This window comes from Marmota marmota, unplaced genomic scaffold (genome assembly GCF_001458135.2).
Source record: "Marmota marmota marmota unplaced genomic scaffold, marMar, whole genome shotgun sequence".
NCBI classification, from domain to species: Eukaryota; Metazoa; Chordata; class Mammalia; order Rodentia; family Sciuridae; genus Marmota; species Marmota marmota.
The window spans coordinates 46,347,626-46,366,235 of record NW_026000016.1 but is presented as its reverse complement, the minus strand read 5'-3'; the positions used below and the strand labels follow the sequence as shown (position 1 = coordinate 46,366,235).

General features: G+C 45.0%; 1 protein-coding gene across 1 annotated transcript; it reads right to left on the bottom strand.

The window, feature by feature from the left end:
• Window positions 1-5,602: 5,602 nt before the first annotated feature.
• LOC107140337 (alpha-1,3-mannosyl-glycoprotein 4-beta-N-acetylglucosaminyltransferase-like protein MGAT4E) lies at window positions 5,603-9,957 on the bottom strand. Its single transcript, XM_048809018.1, has 2 exons — window positions 9,855-9,957; window positions 5,603-6,768 (listed from the first exon to the last, which is right to left on the bottom strand). Exons 1-2 carry the CDS (start codon window positions 9,955-9,957, stop codon window positions 5,603-5,605), a joined length of 1,269 nt encoding a protein of 422 aa, XP_048664975.1.
• Window positions 9,958-18,610: the final 8,653 nt, after the last annotated feature.

Below are 18,610 nucleotides of genomic sequence, written 5' to 3'. Positions count from 1 at the left end.
CGGGGGGGGGCGGCTTGTAACAAGCACTGGTGTCTGAGCTCTGTCTCAGAGCTGTCACACAGCTAGGATGGCCTAGGATTAGGATGTGCTGGGTTTTGTTTTTTTTTTTCCTTTTTCCAATGCACAGCTGGAGTTGAGAACCACTGCCCCAGGGGCCCCAGACATTTTCAGAAACAATACAATCAAACTGTTGGTGCATACTTTTAAAAAATAACAAATTGTTCTTCAGTCTAGCCCAAACAAAGTATATATAGCCTTAAAAAAATGAGGAGAAATTTGTTCACTAATTTCCTGAAGTTAAGAAATTTGAAATCAAGGTTACTGATTCAAGTTCTCGTCATCTTTTTTGAACATGTTGTAAGTGCTTCTTGTACCATCATCCCTATGGCTACTAACAGTTAACAGCCCAAGAAGGAGGTGAGAGTTCATTCCTCAGGAGAGGCCCTTGAGTTTTACCTCCCTGTCTCAAACATTATCACATATCTGCACAAACTCTGAATGACCTGCAGGAGACAAATCTTCCCAGCTGTCTGGGTGAATCTAGATAACCTCAAGGTGCTTGAGGAGCAAACATGATAGGTAGGAGCTGGAGATGTAGCTCAGAGGAGAAAAAAAAAAAAAAGCAACAGTGGCCGCTAGGAAAGCTTGGGGGCTCTGGAGGGAGATTATTTGAGTACACACAACTTCATAGTGGTATGAGCAATCACCAGCCCTCCATGCTTCAATTAAAGCTCAAGTATAAAATGAGTAAATAGATTCTATTGCATTGGACTGTACAGGGGAAGGCACAGAAGGTGCTTAGCACAGCGTCTGACACATGTGGTAATTTGTAAACCCCATGATTGCAACCATTTTGTGAAAACATGATTCTTGTGTTGCTGTAACCAAAAACTCCGTCTTCATCCTTGACACCAATCCAATAACGAAGACAAGGTCTTGAGAAAAAGGAAAAAGAAGGTTTATTACTTTGCTAGCAAGGGAGAAACACAGAGGACTCCTGTCCCAAAGACTGGGATTCTTCCTATCTGCAGGAACAGGGGGCTTTTATAGAGGTGATTCAGAGAAAAATGAGATTAGGGAGGAGGTTAGGGAAAAGAAGATTGGAAAGAAAAATATAAGTTTCAAAGCCATAAGGGATATAGTCAAAGTATCAAGTAGACCTCTGTTACATTACTGATGAGGAAACTGGCACAGAAATTTGCCCAAGATGTGACAGGGCTACGCACAGCTAGAGCTGGAATGCCAAGGGTTCTGCTCTTTAGTTAACAGGGGATGGGAGCAGTCCTCAGGAGGTTTGTTGACAAGTGAATAATCAACCTACACAATATCCCAAACCTGAAACTAAGATGACATGGTAAACGGTCCACCACTCTGGGATCATGGAAGGGAGGTTGGGAAAAGGATACAAGTGAATGGAATTTTGAGTTGTGACAGGATCAGGGGGGAAACCGTACAGCTCTTCCTTCCAGTTGATGGAGGGGCAGTTAGCTGAGCAGTGTTTGGGGTGGGGCTGTGTTTGGGGTGGGGACTGCTTCAGTCTTTAGGCTAAGGGAGAGCTGATGAAGAGACTGGGTGGGGAAAGCTGCCTGATTAGTTGCTTTTTTCTCTTAGCAAATAAAAAGCCTACTGCCTGCCAAGTACTCTGTGAGGCCTTGGGGATATGGTAATGAGCAAAATGGACATGCAGGGTCCTTGTCCCAGGGAAGCACCTACTGGGGGCTGGGGTGATGGTTTGCAAACCTTAAACAGTCCACTCAACTCTTTAGAAATGCGAAGAGGAGAAGACAAAGGTCCAAACTGCCCAGCCTCTGTGGGCAATCAGCAAAGGCTTCTCTGAGTTTCATTGAAACTGAGGACAAGTGGTGAGGCAGACTAGGAGGTCCAGGCCAGGAAACAGCACAGGCACAAGATCCAGGGCAGGCATGAGTTTGAACCCACAGAAAGAGCAACAAGAATCATGTGGCTCATATGGTAGGAAATGAGGTTAGTGAGAAGGCCGTGGGCTGTGCTAAAAAATGTTTTGACCCCAACAGCCATGGGGAAGCCGCTGAAGCACCTTGTAATAGGTAATGTTGGACCCAGTGTGATGTGTATCCTGTCCTCCAGTTCTGAGCTGAACCCTCATATAGACTAATCTCAGGTGATCACCTCACCAGCTCTGAAGATATGATCTCCACCTTATGGAGGAGAACATTTGGAATCCCAGACAGCAATCGTCTGGGCTCACGTATAGAGACCACACCATCCTGCCTTGTGTTCCTAGAGATTCCACCTATGCCCAGATAGACTAGGGGAGACACAAGGAGCCTGGATTTTTCTCTCTGTCCCATCTCTGAGCCCTCTTGGTGACAATATCGCTCCTTGAATGCCTAAGGTAGCCCATCCAGAGCTGGGAGGGTAGATGAGGTGGGGCGTGCTCACCCTGGATTCCATTCCGGGCACTACCTCATAAAGTAACTCAACCAGAATGGGGAGAATCATGCCCTGAGGACTTTCAGTGGGAAAAAAATCTGCCCCTCCCTACCCACCTGGGGCTGGGCTGGCTTCAGTGCAGATATGCTACCTGCCTGGGCCTGTCTGAACTTCCCTCTTAGACCAAGTAAGGCTAAGAGGGAAGCCGGAAGCCAAAACTGAGTGTGTATTTGCTCTGGAGACCCAAGGGATGCATCAGCAAGGAACTAGAGAGGCCCTAGGAGAGGTGGGCTGAGCCTGTGGGCCTCCTCAGAGAGAGAGGTGTGGCAGGGTGGAAGAGGGTTGCCTGCTGGTTGAGCCCTGAGGGCTAGGCACTTGAGCTGATGCCCTCTGTCTACTTACTGTCTGCCTTACTTGCAGGCAAATCCTGCCTGGTTGGCGGAATCCCTGTTTTACAGGTGGGAAAACTGATTCATAGAGGCTAAATAACATTTTTAAGATCTCACAGTCAGTAAAGAGAACTGAGATTAAAACCCAGGTTTAGTTGGACGTGATGGTGCATGCCTTTAATCCCAGCTACTCAGGAGTCTGAGGATCACAAGTTCAAAGACAACCTGAGCAATTTAGCGAGATCCTGTCTCAACATTTTTTTTTTAATTTTAATATTTATTTTTTTTAGTTTTCGGCGGACACAACATCTTTGTTTGTATGTGGTGCTGAGGATCGAACCCGGGCCACACGCATGCCAGGCAAGCGTGCTACCACTTGAGCCACATCCCCAGCCCCAAATTCATTCTTTTTAAAGTACACAAGTCAATGTGTTTTTTTTAGCTTATTAACAGAGTTGTACAAGCATTCACAATGCTAGAACATTTTAACTACACCAAAAAGAAACCCTGTATTAATTACCAGTCATTCCCATTCCAACCTTTTTCTAGCCCCTGGGCACTAATCTGCTTTATTTCTATGGATTTTTGTATTCTGAACATTTCATATAAACAAATCCTGTAGCACGTGGCTTTTTGAGACTGGTTTCTTTCACCTAGCAGGATGTCTTTAAGGCTCGTACACATTGCAGCACGTATCTGTACTCCATTCCTTTTTGTTGGCAAATAATATTTTATTTTATGGATGTACATCATCTTTGTTATCTTCCATCAGCTGATAGTCCCGTGTATTGGGTTATTATGTTATGAACATTTGTGTAGAAGTCATGAATGTTGGTTTTCATTTTCTTGAGTAGAAGCCTAGGAGTGAAATTGATGAATCATATTGCCACTCTGCTTAACATTTTGAGGAACTGCTAAACATTTTTCCAAAGCATTATACCAGAAATGTATGATGGTGCCCATCCTCACCAGCACTTTTTGTGTGTATGTGGCATTGGGATTGAACCCAGGGACTCTACACTGAGCTACATCCCCAACCCTGATTTTTTATTTTGAGATAACATCTCCCTAAATTCCCCACTCTGGCCTCAAACTTGTGATCCTCCTGCCTCAGCCTCCCAAGTTGCTGGGATTACAGGTGTACATCACCAAGACCATCTTTTTTTTTTTAATTTTTATTTAAAAAAAATTTTTAGTGGTTGATGGGCTTTTATTTTTATTTTACTGTTGAGAATTGAACCTCTCACATGCTAGGTGAGCACTCTATCACTGAGCCATAACCCCAGCTCCATCACCTTGTTTTTCTTTTTCTTTTCTTTTTTTTTTTTTTTGATTTTTAAAAATTTATTTTGCATTACAATTCTTCATACACCATTATACAATGATTTATCATATCTCTGATTATATATAAGGTACGTTGACACCAAATTCACATCTTTATACATGTATTTTGTATAGTGATAAAGGTCTCCTTTCACCATCCATGCTATTCCCCTCTCCCTCCCTTTCCCTCCCACCCCTATTCCCTATCTAGAGGTAATCTTCCTCCCTTGCTCTCCTTTCCAACCCCATTTTGAGTCACGCCCTTATATCAGAAAAGACATTTGGCATTTTTGGAGGATTGGCCAACTTCACTTAGCATAATCTGCTCTGATGCCATCCATTTCTCTGCAAATGCCATGATCTTATTATTTTTTATTGCTGAGTAATATTCCATTGTGTATAAATGCCACATTTTTTTTTTATCCATTCATTCACTGAAGGACATCTAGGTTGGCTCCACAGTTTAGCTATTGTGAATTGTGCTGCTATAAACATCGATGTGGCTGTGTCCCTGTAATATGCTGTTTTTGGGTCCTTTGGGTATAGTCCCGAGAAGAGGAACAGCTGGGTCAAATGGTGGTTCCATTCCCAGTTTTCCAAGGAATCTCCATACTGCTTTCCAAATTGGCTGCACCAATTTGCAGACCCACCAGCAGTGTATGAGTGCGCCTTTTTCCCTGCATCCTCGCCAACACTTATTGTTGTCTTCATAATGGCTGCCACTCTTACTGGAGTGAGATGGTATCTTAGGGTAGTTTTAATTTACCTTGTTTTTCAATTATAGCCATCATGATGAGTATTAGTAGAATTTCATTTTTGTTGTTTTTTGGGGGGCAGGTTGGAGGGAGTTTTGGTACTGGACATTGAACCTAGGGACACTCTACCACTGAATTAGATCCCTAGCCCCCTCCCCCGCTTTAATATTTTTTGGTTGTTAAGTGATCACAATACCTTTATTTTTATGTGGTGCTGAGGATTGAACCCAGTGCCTCACACAGGAGAGGTGAGTGCTCTACCACTGAGTCACAACCTTAGCACCAGATCCTCATTTCTTTTTAATTTCTATTTTGAGACAGGGTCTCCCTAAATTGCTGAGACTGGCCTCAGCTTGTTATCCTTCTGCCTCAGCCTCCTGACTAGCTGGAATTACAGGTGAGCACCATTGCGCCAGCTCCCCAGTGACGAATGATCATGAAACACATTTTTTTCATGTTCTTATTTGCTATCTTCTTTGGAGAACTGTCTATCCAAATCCTTTGCCTATTTTTCAGGGTAAAGGCGGAACACTGGGGATGACCCTAGGGGCACTCTACCCTTGAGCTACTCCCCCAGATCCCACATTTTATTTGGAGGCAGGGTCTCACTAAGTTGCTGAGGCTTGTCTGGAACTTGTGACCCCCTTTCCTCATCATTCCCTTGTACCTTTCCTATGTCACTCACACAGGCTAGAAGGAAATGGCTTCATGACTTTAATTTTTTCATACTTTTAATGATGTATCACCGTCTCTGATGAGCTTTTCCTTCTTGGCCTTTTCTTCCCAGAGGTAGATGTGCCTGATCATGAGGCCACCATCCTGTTTGGCTTTGGCCACCAGCCTCACACAGTTCACTTGGTGTCCCATGCTTTTCGGAACTATCTCCTGAGACAGCTGCCCCTCCACCAGATGGCCCAGCACGAAAAATGAGGCACAGTTCTGAGGCATCCCCTCGGGGTCGTAGCCCAGCTCCACCTGCCCCTTCTTCAGGGCGTACTTTCCCTCCATGATGGAGCCTGTCATCACCTGCACTTTTCTCAGGTTCGATGGATGGTTCAAGATCACGGTCAAGTGGTCCCCTACATTAACATCGTGGGTCCAGAAGTAGGACTCATCCAGAGTGTAGGCCTCCCAGGGGAAGTGGACATTAGAAACTGTCATATCTGTGAAAACGGCAGCAGGGGGGTTGTCGGGACCAAAAGGGTCGGTTTCCCGATCAAGCGTGGCCTTTTGGTTGTCATCAAAGGTGGGGTGGGACATCCTGTAATAGAAGAGAAATGGTCTGCAGATGATTGATTTCTCCTGGACCATAAGGGTGCGGAAATGAAGGAGCAGTTTGTCAAGGGGTTTCTCCTGGTGGAAGAGGAGCAGGAAATGGGCCAGCAGTGGGAGGTCCTTGCTGTGGAAGAGTTTGCCAAGGAAGCCTATGTCCGAGAACTCCAGTATCACCCACGGACTGGACTTCATGGAGGCCACCTGTGAATGGATTTGGGTGACAAAGTTGGGGGAACAAAAGACATTGTCCTCGATTAACAGGAAGTAAGTAGAGAGATTTGTGGCAAAGCTCATGAGGAAGGCATGATCCACATTCTGCTTGGAGTACAATTCCTCACGACTGGCTTCATTCTGGGTGCCATTCACAGAGGGATAGACATCAGATGGAGCGTGGATCAGTAGCAACTGCCCGGCCAAGATCTGTGGACTGAAGAGTCTTGAAATTTGGGCAATGGTTTCTTTGAGCCAGAGGAGGTCAGAATCTGCCAGGTGGACCAGTACAGTGAGGTGTTTCTCCTCCTCTGGAGAGGAGGCTTGGTACAGGGAGACTAATGTGTACAGGAGGCCATTCGGAGTCCATTGTGATGCTGAGGAGATCCCCACTGTGAGCCATGCTAAGGAGAGGTAAAATAGGGACAATTATCAGTGTACAAGTGGTAGTGAGGGTTGTCAAAAGAAGTGACCCGGCTATCCCTCTCCTCTATCTATACCCAAAGGACTTTATTTTTTTTTATTTTTTTTTTTAGAGAGAGAATTTTTAATATTTATTTTTTAGTTTTCGGCGGACACAACATCTTTGTTTGTATGTGGTGCTGAGGATCGAACCCGGGGAACCCGGGCCGCACGCATGCCAGGCGAGCGCGCTACCGCTTGAGCCACATCCCCAGCCCATACCCAAAGGACTTAAAAACAGCATACTACAGGGACACAGCCACATCAATATTTATAGCAGTACAATTCACAATAGCTAAATTGTGGAACCAACCTAGATGCCCTTCAATAGATGAATGGATAAAAAAAATGTGGCATTTATACATAATGGAATATTACTCAGCAGTAAAAGAGAATAAAATCGTGGCATTTGCAGGTAAATGGATGGAGTTAGAGAAGATAATGCTAAGTGAAGTTAGCCAATCCCAAATAACCAAATGCCAAATGTTTTCTCTGATATAAGGAGGCTGATTCATAGTGGGATAGGGAGAGGGAGCATGGGAGCAATAGAGGAACTCTATTGCTCATGAGAAAGGGGTAGGAGGGGAAAGAAGGGGGCATGGGGTCACTAATGAGGGTGAAATGTGATGGACATTATTATCCAAAGTACATGTATAAAGACACAAATTGGTGTGAATATACTTTATATACAACCAGATATGAAAAATTGAGCTCTAGGGCTGGGGATGTGGCTCAAGCGGTAGCGCGCTCGCCTGGCATGCATGAGGCCTGGGTTCCATCCTCAGCACCACATACAAACAAAGATGTTATGTCTGCCTAAAACTTAAAAATAAATATTTAAAAAAAATTCTCTCTCTCTCAAAAAAAATTGAGCTCTATATATGTAATAAGAATTATAATGCATTCTGCTGTTATATATAAATAATAAATAAATAAATAATAAATAAATAAATAAAGTGCAGATGGGGATGTCATTGAGGACCTTCTCTCTTCTCTATCCTATTTCTCATCTTTTTTTTCCTTTGGTAGAGGTGATGTTTATATCATGACTACTCAAAGTGCGGTTCTTAGTCCAGAAATGTGGGCCTCATCTACAAGTTTATTAGACACACAGAATCTTATTTATATATTTATTTTGTAGTTCAAGGGATTGAACCCAGGGGTACTCTACCACTGACCTACATTCCCAGTCTTTTTTGTTGTTGTTGTTACTGGGGATCAAACCCAGGGGCATGCAACCACTGAGCCACATCCCCAGCCCTTTTTTGTATTTTATTTAGAGACAGGGTCTCCCTGAGTTGCTTAGGGCCTCACTAAGTTGCTGAGGCTGGATTTGAACTCAAGATTCTCCTGCCTCAGCCTCCTGAGCCTCTGGGATTACAGGCATGTGTCACTGTGCCTGGCTCCCTAGTCCTTTTAATCTTTTGAGACAGGGTCTCACTGACTTGCCCAAGCAGGCATTGAACTTGCAATCCTGCCTCAGCCTCTGGAGTAGCTGGGATTACAAGCAAGCACCATCATGCCAAGCTAGACATCCAGAATCTTGCCCTTTACCTCAGAATTTGCATTTTAACAATAACACCAGGGCTGGGGCTGGGGCTCAGTGGTAGCGCACTTGCCTGGCATATGTGAGGCACTGGGTTCGATTCTCAGCACCATGTATAAATAAATAAAGGTCTATCATCAATTAAAAAAAAATTTAAAAATATTTTTAAAAAATAATAAAACCAGATGACATATACACATGAGAGTACTAAGCTAAGTGATGCTAAGTCCCTAAGGGTTCCTCTGAATCATTAAACCTTAAAGTTTGAGACATATGGTTTATGTGCTCAATAAATAATAGATATTATTATAGTTATTATGATTTGTTTTGTTTTTTTACCCAGTTCATCTTCTCAAAAGTCTCATTTGAAGACAGTGTATTAGAAAAAGGATTTTCTCTAGAAATCAGGAGCCCAAAGTTCTTGTCCCAGTTGTGCCACCGACTGTGGTCTTCAACAAGTCCTTTCACCTGTATGTTTAGTTCTAAATCCATAAAGCCAAGGGACTTGGACTATGTGATTCTTAGACACACACTAGCCCCCTCCTCCTTTTTCATGGTACTGGGATTGAACCCAGGGACACTCTACCATTAAGCTATAACCCCCATCCCTTTTTCTGCTTTTTATTTTGAGATAGCATCTTGCTAACATGGGCAAGTTGACCTTGAACTTGTGATCCTCCTGCCTCAGCCTCCTGAGTTGCAGGGATTATAGGCATGTGCCACTATGCCAGGTTAAGACCCCTTCTGATCCAAATGTTCTCTTATCCAATGATTGCACCACCTTCTTATAAATATTTTATCTTTTTCTCTCCAGTGATTCCAACTTTTTTTCACAGTTATGTATTTTATTATTTTTCTACCTAAGCATATAGATAACCTCAACCTCAATTCATTTCTTTTTAATACTTCATACTTTTTTTTTTTTTTTTGGTACTGGGATTGAACCGAGGGGTGCTTTACCACTGAGTTACAACCCTGGCCTTTTTATTTTTCATTTTGAGACAGTCTCACTAGGTTGTTTAGAGCTTCACTAAATTGCTAAGACTAGTCTTGAACTTGCGATCCTCCTGCCTCAGCCTCTGGAGTTTCTGGAATTACAGCCATGCACCACTGCATAGAGCCACATAGTCATTCATTCCTAGGTTATCAGTCATAACTGCAAACTCAAATATTAAGTTCCATAAAATAAGGAGACTCATGCTCCTCGTTGTTTACCTAATATAAACAGGTACACTCTTGAAGATGAGAGTAAATACAGTGTAATGTTCAGTAATGTTTTATGTGATTGACATATTTATTCTATATTTATTTATCTTTTCCTTCTTCTCATACTCCTGATAGGTAAATGCCTTGGGGAGTGGGGAGAGAATTGTCTGCCAGATTGAAATACTCCTGCCTTTTCTCCTCCTCTCACTTCCTTCCTCCCTACCTCCCCTACGTTCCTACTTCCTGGTACCATCCTTCCCCTCCCTCAACACTCACTCTTTCTTTTGCGCTGGATTTCTTCCAGATATTTGAAGGTGATGGTTTGCCAGTCTTCTAGTGGTCTCTGGGTCTTACGGCTGCTACTGGTCTCCTGGGGCATCGACAAAGGCAAAGCATACACCTCCTTTCTTTAAGAAAAGAAAACGTACCCCCCTTCCAGGGGTGACCCATAAGCTTTTCTAGGGAAAGTGGTGGAGTGGGCCACCTTCTCCAGCATATTTTCGGGATGTCCCAGTCATGAGTCAAAGGATCCAGGGCCCAAGCGGTTTTCATTCCCTCTTTAAAAAATACATGCAGCTTCTTTAGGAACTAATGGGCCCAGATCCATACCCCAATTCTCTTTGGAGCTCCCTGTTCTCTGGTGGAAAGGTATAGGGAAAAGGAAAGCCCAGGTGCTTTGGGGAATCTGCTTGTCCTTGTTGACAGCCACAGTTTAGTCAGAATGACCCTGGCATTTTGCTAGAGGGAATGATTGAAAGGTGACTCTGCTCTCAGGATTAGGGCGGATCCTGCTGCCTCGGTCGCCCGCTACTTTGGAGTTCCGGTTGAGTTCTCCAGGGAGCCCGGAGCCTGGTGGAGGGAGTGTGTTCCCGGGAAGTGTGGGTAGAGTGCCTGTGAGAGTTTGGGAATAAAGAGTTGCTGTTTGAACCTACAAGGCTTTATGGCGGCTCGGTTATTGTGTGCCCAGCCAGACTGCGGCAGTCCTCACTATTGCCAAACTACATCCCCAATTCCCAAACTGAGAGCAAGGGTTGCTACTTGGCCCTTAATAGTCACCATCTTTTGGTCATCTTCAATTTCCCTAGGGATTTTCAAAATGAAGAAGAGCCACAGGATCCCCACTGAGGTTAGGAAGCATCGCCTGGTGGACCCCAACATTGTACCTGCTGCGTTGGGATGTGGGTCCTGTAACAAAAAGTCCACATGTTAAAAAAAAAAATGTCAATATGTAAAACTGGAGGACTCTTCCCCTCCTGCCCATGCCTAGATCTTCCCTTCTATCCTTCCAGAAGGCTCCTGGCTTGTCTGCCCTACCCCCCAAATTCTGGCCTACCTCATGATCATCCTTAACTTCTGTCCAAATGCACTCTCTTATCTGATCTAGAAATCTACATGGAGAGAATACAGCTTTATTTGCTGCCTCATGAAGGAAGATCACACAGGGCTTGGTGGTGCACACCTGTAATCCCAGCGACTTAGGAGGATCCCAAGTTTAAGGCCAGTCTCAGCAACTTAGTGAGACCCTGTCTCAAAATAAAAAATAAAAAGGGCTGGAGATGTGTCTCAGTGGTAGAGTGCCCTGAGTTCAATCCCCAATATTGAAAGAAAAAATAAGTACAACAGGAAAGGTGACCTGTCCTGTGATGATGTTTGCTTTGCTAACTTCACTTCATCCATTTGTTGGGAGATGATAAAGGCTTGCTGGGTCTTTACAGATGTGGCACTGAAGCCCAGGCAACACTTTTTAAAACAAAAATAAAACTATTTATTAAAATAGTTAAAATTGAAGTGTTGCTCAATCCTATGCCAAAATAGTGCTTTTCTTGCTTTATTTTTAAGAAAAAAGACACCCTTAATTAAATCCAATCTTTAATCTTCCAGAACTTGATTAAAACATGATTCTGTTAACTTAGAGTAAAAAAATTTTTTCATGAGCCTTGGGTTATTCAGGCCACCTCAGCCTCAAAAGTACTTCTATGCTGCCCTCTTCCTCTTTAGTGTCTTTTCTGAAGTGAGAATGTGTTTCTCTGATGGCTTCTGGATTATCAGAGGAAAGGCTTTAATATACTTCATCACCCCTCTCATTTTTTTTCCCTGCATGCTCAATACACAAAAGAAACTGTAATCAGTGATTTCTATGCCCCACAGACCATACTATTCTCTGATGACCCCCATTTTGAGGGAAGCCTCCCACTTTAGTATTTTGGTGGAGGTTAACAAGTTTCTCTCCTTTAACCATGTAGTTTTTAAATTAGAGTTATAAAATAGTACTTACAGAGTGATGAGCTATAAAAATAATACATGTAGTCGTAGACTTTACAGAAAGCTGTTCTTACCTGAATTCCTTTAGTAAAGACTTTTTGTAGCCCAGGTGACTCAGATACAAACTTTCATGGGAAAGAACGGGACTTCTCTAGACCATGAACACATGCACAGAGAGAATAAGAAGGCTTTACAATGTCAGTTAAAGGATTTCACCCCCACAGACATAGCTGTGTCCCCCTTCTGTCCTGCTTGCCATGTTGACCAGTCACATGGGAGGATTGCTCTCACTGGGCCCACGGGATAACAGACTTCTGGAAGGTGGAGCAGAGAGAGAATAAGAGGAGCAGGGGTGATGAGGGTCAGTCACTGTGAGTAAAGAACAGAGGGTGAGGCTGAGCACAGCCATCTGGGGTCTCCACAGGTTTCCACCCCTGAGCTCAGCTCCCTCTGTGATGCTACTCTTGTGTCCCTGCCACCTACTCCCTAGCATCACAGGGACGCATGCACAGGACTTACATGTGAGAAGATTATCCTTCATAATTGGGAGCTATTCATTTGCTTTCACCGTCAAGATCAGCTGCAGTAGGACTGTATCTTTTTGCGGGGAGGGGATTGAACTCAGGGGCAAGCGACCACTGAGCCACCTCCCCAGCCCTATTTTGTATTTTATTTAGAGACAGGGTCTCACTGAGTTGCTTAGTGCCTCACTTTTGCTGAGGCTGGTTCGATCCTCCTGCCTCAGCCTCCCAAGGCCCTGGGATTACAGACTTGCACCGCCATGCCTGGCTAGTACTGTATCTTTCAACAGAGAAAATAGGAGAGAGACTCGCCCACGCTGCCCTCCCCATGTCCTCTGTTTCCTTGCTGCTCTGCCATATTCCCTCCTTCTCTGCCATTGGCTCCACAGACATACTTGGCCTGGACTTCCACTCCCTCAACCTCAAGCTCTTTGCATTTATCCTTTCTCTTTTGGATGACCCCTTTGTCTGCTCTAGTGAACCACTCCCACCACTATGGAAAGAAGATTTATCTCCCAATGGGGGGCAGGGGAGACAAAAAGCAAAATGCCTCCCTGAATTCATGTTCTCAAGTTCTGTCCCATGGCTCTGAAACTCTATTCCTAAAAGCCCTTGAAAGTGTTGCCTTTCTTGATTTGCCCACTTCCTTTCAACTTCTGTCTCATCCCACGCAACCTCCCTGCAGCCTTGACATGCTGACCACTGCCTCCGCCTTGAAACATTTTTTCTCTTCACCCACTCTTGCTGCACTGGACCTTTCTTCCCAGTTTCCTTTCTGCCTCATCCTCTTTCGAACCTGCCAGTGTAGACGGGTCCCAGGGCTCTGTCCTTGGCTCTCTTCATACACACTCTCCCTGGGCGATTTTACCCAGGTGCCATATAAGTGTCTGTAGCTCAGTGTATAAGTGTCTGTGTATATCAGGTAACTCCCAAAACTTTTTTTTAATTAATTGATTTATTTTAATTAGGTATATATGACAGCAGAATGCATTCTAATTCATCATACACAATTGCATCACAACTTTACTTTTCTATGGTTGTACATGATGTAGCGTCACACTATACATGCAGTCACACATGTACCTAGGGTAATGGTGTCCATCTCACTCGACCCTTTTTAATATTTTATTAGAGACAAGGTCTTGCTGAGTTGCCTAGGGCCTCGCTAAGTTGCTGAGGCTGGCTTTGAACTTGTGATTCTTCTGCCTCAGCCTCCCTAGTTGCTGGGATTACAGGTGTGCACCACCGTGCCTGGCATTCTCAACTGTTATCTCCAGCCCTGACTCCTATTGTGACCCCCATTCTGAGCTCCAATTTGATTATTCATTTGTGTGAATAAAAAGAATAATACTAACAATAATAATAAAATAATAAACATTTGTATGAGTAAGAGGTATTTCAACATTTTTTTTGTGTGTATAAACTTGGAATCAAAGAGGTATCTCAAGTTTAACAAAACCAAAATAAAACTATAGATTCTGCTTACTTCCTGAGTCATTGACCCAGTTTCCCTCTTTTTAGTAAACAGCACCACCATGTACCTGATTACTCAGAAAAAAAAAAAAAAAGTCTAGGAGTTATCCTTAATGCCTCTCTCTTCTTAGCATCCCATATTCAATCTATTTAGACCTGTTACCATTTTCCCCAAATTTGACCCTTTCAGCATCACCTCCTGCCTGGGCTATTGCAACCACTTTCTAATTGGTCTCTCACCTCCACCCTAATCCATCCTCTACACGACGGATGGTCTGAGATCTTTAAAAATTTGAAATCAGCAGGCACAGTGGCATCTAGAATATAAGCCCCTGAAGCATAGGGACTTTGTTTTATTCAACGCTATAACTAGCACTTGGAATTATACTGGTCATAGTACAATCATGCTCAACAGTTCTTATCAAGTCACTGATTATTAGGAACCCTTTGATAGTAGTAAGGGGTCATTTATTCTTCAGCAAATACCACATGAGGTGCTGGGGGGCATAGCAGTGCCAGGAGGCCTGGGCAGTATTAGAGAAGGGCAGTAGACGCATGATGGTTAAGAGCTTGGATTCTGGACTTAGAAAGTTGGGCCAGAATCTGGTTCTGCTAAACTTCTTGTCCATGTGGCCTTGGCCACATGACTCAGCCCCTCTGAACCCCAGTTCCTCATATATCAAAAGAAGATAATAGCGATGGCCTTAAGAGTTTTTATGAAGAGGGAAACAGATCATCCCTACAAAGATGCCTGGCACATAGCAAGCACTCAATAAATGTTAGCTCTTTCGTATGAAGAACTAGCACTTGCAACGGGAGAGGCCAGCACCACTTTCTTTTCCCTCATGTTTGAAAGGTCCATCTCCCCTTATTTCTAAACTCCAGCTAGGTTTTGCTTTTGGATTCTTCACTCTGAGAACCTTTCTGGATATTGCCATCAGATTCCCACTTCTCTGAGGGATTTGCAGGAGGGGGAAAAAAAAAAAGGGAGGGGAAAAATCAATATGAAAAAGCTCAGCTGGGCGTGGTATCACATACCTGTAATTCCAAGGCTTCCGAGGAAGGCTGAGGCAGGAAGATCCCAAGGTCAAAAGCCAGCTTCAGGGGCTGGGGATATAGCTCAGTTGATAAAGTGCTTGCCTGGCATGCTCAAGGCCCTGGGTTTGATCTCTAGCCCCCAAAAAAGTCAGCTTCAGCAACTTTGTGAGGCCCTAAGCAACTTAGCGAGACTCTGTCTTAAAAAAAAAAAAAAAGTCTGGGGATGTGGCCCAGTAGTTAAGCACACCTAGGTTCAATCCATAGTGTTCAAAACAAAACAAAACAACCAACCTGTGACATCTTCTAGGCTCCTCACCAACACAGTTGTTATGGGTAGGACACCTGCCACATAGTGCCAGTTGCCACTTTTAGTGTGATTCTGACTTAGCTGGAAGTCAGGGTCCTCCTCAAGGCCTAGGAGCACGAATAGAACACCTTGGGATAAGAATGGGACATGAGGCACCTCTGGTCCTGCCTCTCTCCCTGTGGCTCAGCCGGCGGTCCCTTGGCAACCATTGTCTCTGCTAAAGGACTCAAACTCATCCTCCCACTGGTGGCTGCTGGCAGGTGGAGAGGGAGTGGGTTCCACACAGAACATAGTCAGACTAAAGCCATATATATATATATATATATATATATATTTTTTTTTTTTGCTGTGTTTGAAAAATGTGAATAAAGATTGAACATTGAAATATTGGCATTGCTTACATGAAAGCCTAAATAATTGGCTTCTCATGGAAAACTTGGAACTTGGTGCAATCCCTTGTCTATGCAGTGATGGTCTGAGCAGTAGCTGGACATGCATTCTCACTTCTCCATAGACTATGTGACTGACTTCACTAGTGTATTTGTTAGGCCCCAGAAAGCACTGAGGTCTTTGTTTTTTGGTCCTGGACCTCTAACCCAGGGATGCTTTACCACTGAGCCACATCCCCAGCCCATTTAAAAATTTTGAGACAGGTTCTCACTAAATTGCTGAGGCTGGCCTCGAATTTGTGATCCTCCTGTGTCAGCCTCCCAAGTCGCTGGAATTATAGGCATGGGCCACCACTCAGTTCTCTTATTTTGAGACAGGGTCTTGCTAAATAGTGAAGACTGGCCTTGAACTTGTGATTTTGTCTTGGGTGCTCAAGTAACTGGAATTATAGGCATGAACCACTGCACTTGACAGTATTTGAGTTTTGTTTTGTCGTTTTGATATAGGAGATTGAAGCCAGGGGTGCTTTACCACTGAGCTATGTCCCCAGTTCTTTTTTTTTTTTTAATTTTTTAGTTATAGATGGGCACAATATCTTTATTTTTATTTGGTGCTGAGGATCAAACCCAGTGGCTTACATGTGCGAGGCAAGTGCTCTGCCACTGAGCCAAATCCCCAGCCCCTGTTCCCAGTTCTTTTTAATGTTTTATTTGGGGACAGAGTCTCATTAAATTGCTGAGGCTGGACTCCAATTTGTGATCCTCCTACCCCAGCCTCCTGAATTGCTGGGATTACAGCCACGTGCCGCCCACCATGCCTGGTGAGATGAGTCAGCATTTGAAGCCACTGTAGCCTAGCAGGAAATAATGGTTATTGACAGTTTATGGGGCAGCTGGTGGTGAACTTGAGATCAGGCCTCTATGTCCTTTTTCCTTAGCTTTAGAACAGTCAGCCTGGTGTTTAGGGAAGATCAAAGGCAGGTACAAAGATGGCCATTCTAGTCCTGGCCCTGCTATTATTATCAGTATGATTTTGGCTGATCAGCCTTTCTGAAAATTTCTTTATCTGAAAAATGATGACAATAATACCACATACTTCATAAGTTCAGTCAAGTAGACTGTGAATTACTCCTGGCTGGTGGCCCTGTCTTATTCATGTTAGAATGTTATTTCCAGGTGTTCACAAATCACCCCTTCTTGCCAAGGAAGAGAAAAAGGGGAATGAGCATTTACCATTTACTCTGTCAGACGCTGTGCTCAGCATGATGTGGTTGAATGCAGAATTTCAAAGGGGCAAGGTAAATGGGGTGGTGCTCTCTCAAGTTCTGACATAGTGTTGCAGTCTTTTATCCTGTTAAAGTCTTTCATCCCAGATACAGAGAATTCCAAACATTCCAGCTATCCAAGGCCATTACTGACAGGGTCCCCTCAACTCTGAGACCTGAGTTGGGGTGCTGGTGGTGGAGTTGCAGGACTATTGGGGAATGTGGGGTTCCCTCTAAGCTTCTCTCAGAAACATTCACAATATTGCTCCTTGGGAGTTCCAAGCCTCTAAAGTGGCCAAACCGGAATGGGAAGGCACACCTGGAAGCCCTGGTGTTACTCTGCCCCTCCTATAGGCATGGTAGCTAAGGTAGCAGGCACCGTGGGAACATCCCATTTGCCAGTGCCTGACCCATACCAGGGTCTAGCCCTTTAGGTTCCACACCCAAGTAAGCCAAAGTTTAGGACTGAAGGTGCAGTCACCGTGGATCTCAGTTGGGCTGAGTCAGCAGGGAAGAGATATCAGGACTGGAGAAGGTGCTGGTGGGTGTAACTCTTGGTATAGCCCTTTTCCTACTATGCAGAAGGCCCTGGGTATGATCCCCAGCAACAGAATAAAAAGAAAGGAAGAGCCAGGACTGGAGAGGGAGAGGAGATGGGAAGGAGGAAAAGGTATTTAGTTACCAGGAGCCTCCTTAAGACCTATACTCAGCTTCCTAAGGACAGAAATGAAACCTTTACCCTGCTGTGAACTGCAGCCTCCACAGCTGGAGTTGAGGCAGAACAGGGAGCACTGAAGTCCCACAGAAGAGACCAGTGCAGCCAAAGGGAAAGGTTGAGGGTTCCAGGGAATTAAGTAGGGCAGGGGACTGGGCGGGGGAGACTGAGAAAAGACGGGATTTTCTCGTGTTCACCCACCATGTGGGCGCCCCCAATGCCCCACCTCCAATCTGCTGTGAGCTTCTTTCCAGCTCCATGTGTGCAAGCAGATTACTCTATCCTCAGCTTACTGGAGTCGCAGAAACTCAAGCCCATTTCCCCTCCCTTTCAGTATTGGTGAAGCGTCTACCACGTGTCTGGTTCCGAGAGGGACTTCACTCCGTCCCTCTAGCGGCTTACTATCTGAGGGAAGAGGCACGTATGTGCCGAGGAGAGGACAGGGACACTGGTGGAAGAAAAGACATAGCAAGTCACATGTGCAGCGATGAAGGGTAGGAGCCCAGTATTGTGGGAATCAACAAAATAAATAAAACAAGGAGACAAATCCCATAGGTTTGTCCTGAGGACATCTGACACCAAACATTCCAGAGCATCAGAGGTGGTGAGCTGAGAGGATGGCACGGATCGGAGATGAGCAGCTGAGGTGCACTAGCTGTGCACGGGACCCTCGGGAAACCAGGGAAGGACCAGCAGGGCTGCGGAGGGAAGGGTGTTAGGAGGCGCACAGACCCGAAGTCTGGGCGGAAGGGAGGCGCGCGCGACAGCCGGAGCCCTGGGAAGTCGTCCCTGGCGGCCGCGGCGGCGGCGGAGGTGGGGAACAGGCTCTACACGTGCGCTACGTGCTGTGCTGGCCGCCGCCCCCTCCCTGGCCGCTGGGGAACCGGGCCTGCCCCCCATCATTCGTTGGCCGAGTCTCCGGCAGTGAGCGGAGGGATGGGGAGGTAGAGGAAGGTCGCTCTCTCAGCTTGGAACCCAGGAGCGTGGTCTTCCCATCGCAGCGACCGGAAGAAGCTCCGGGACGCCGCAGCGGGCGGGCGAGTCTAGAGGCGAAGGCAGGCC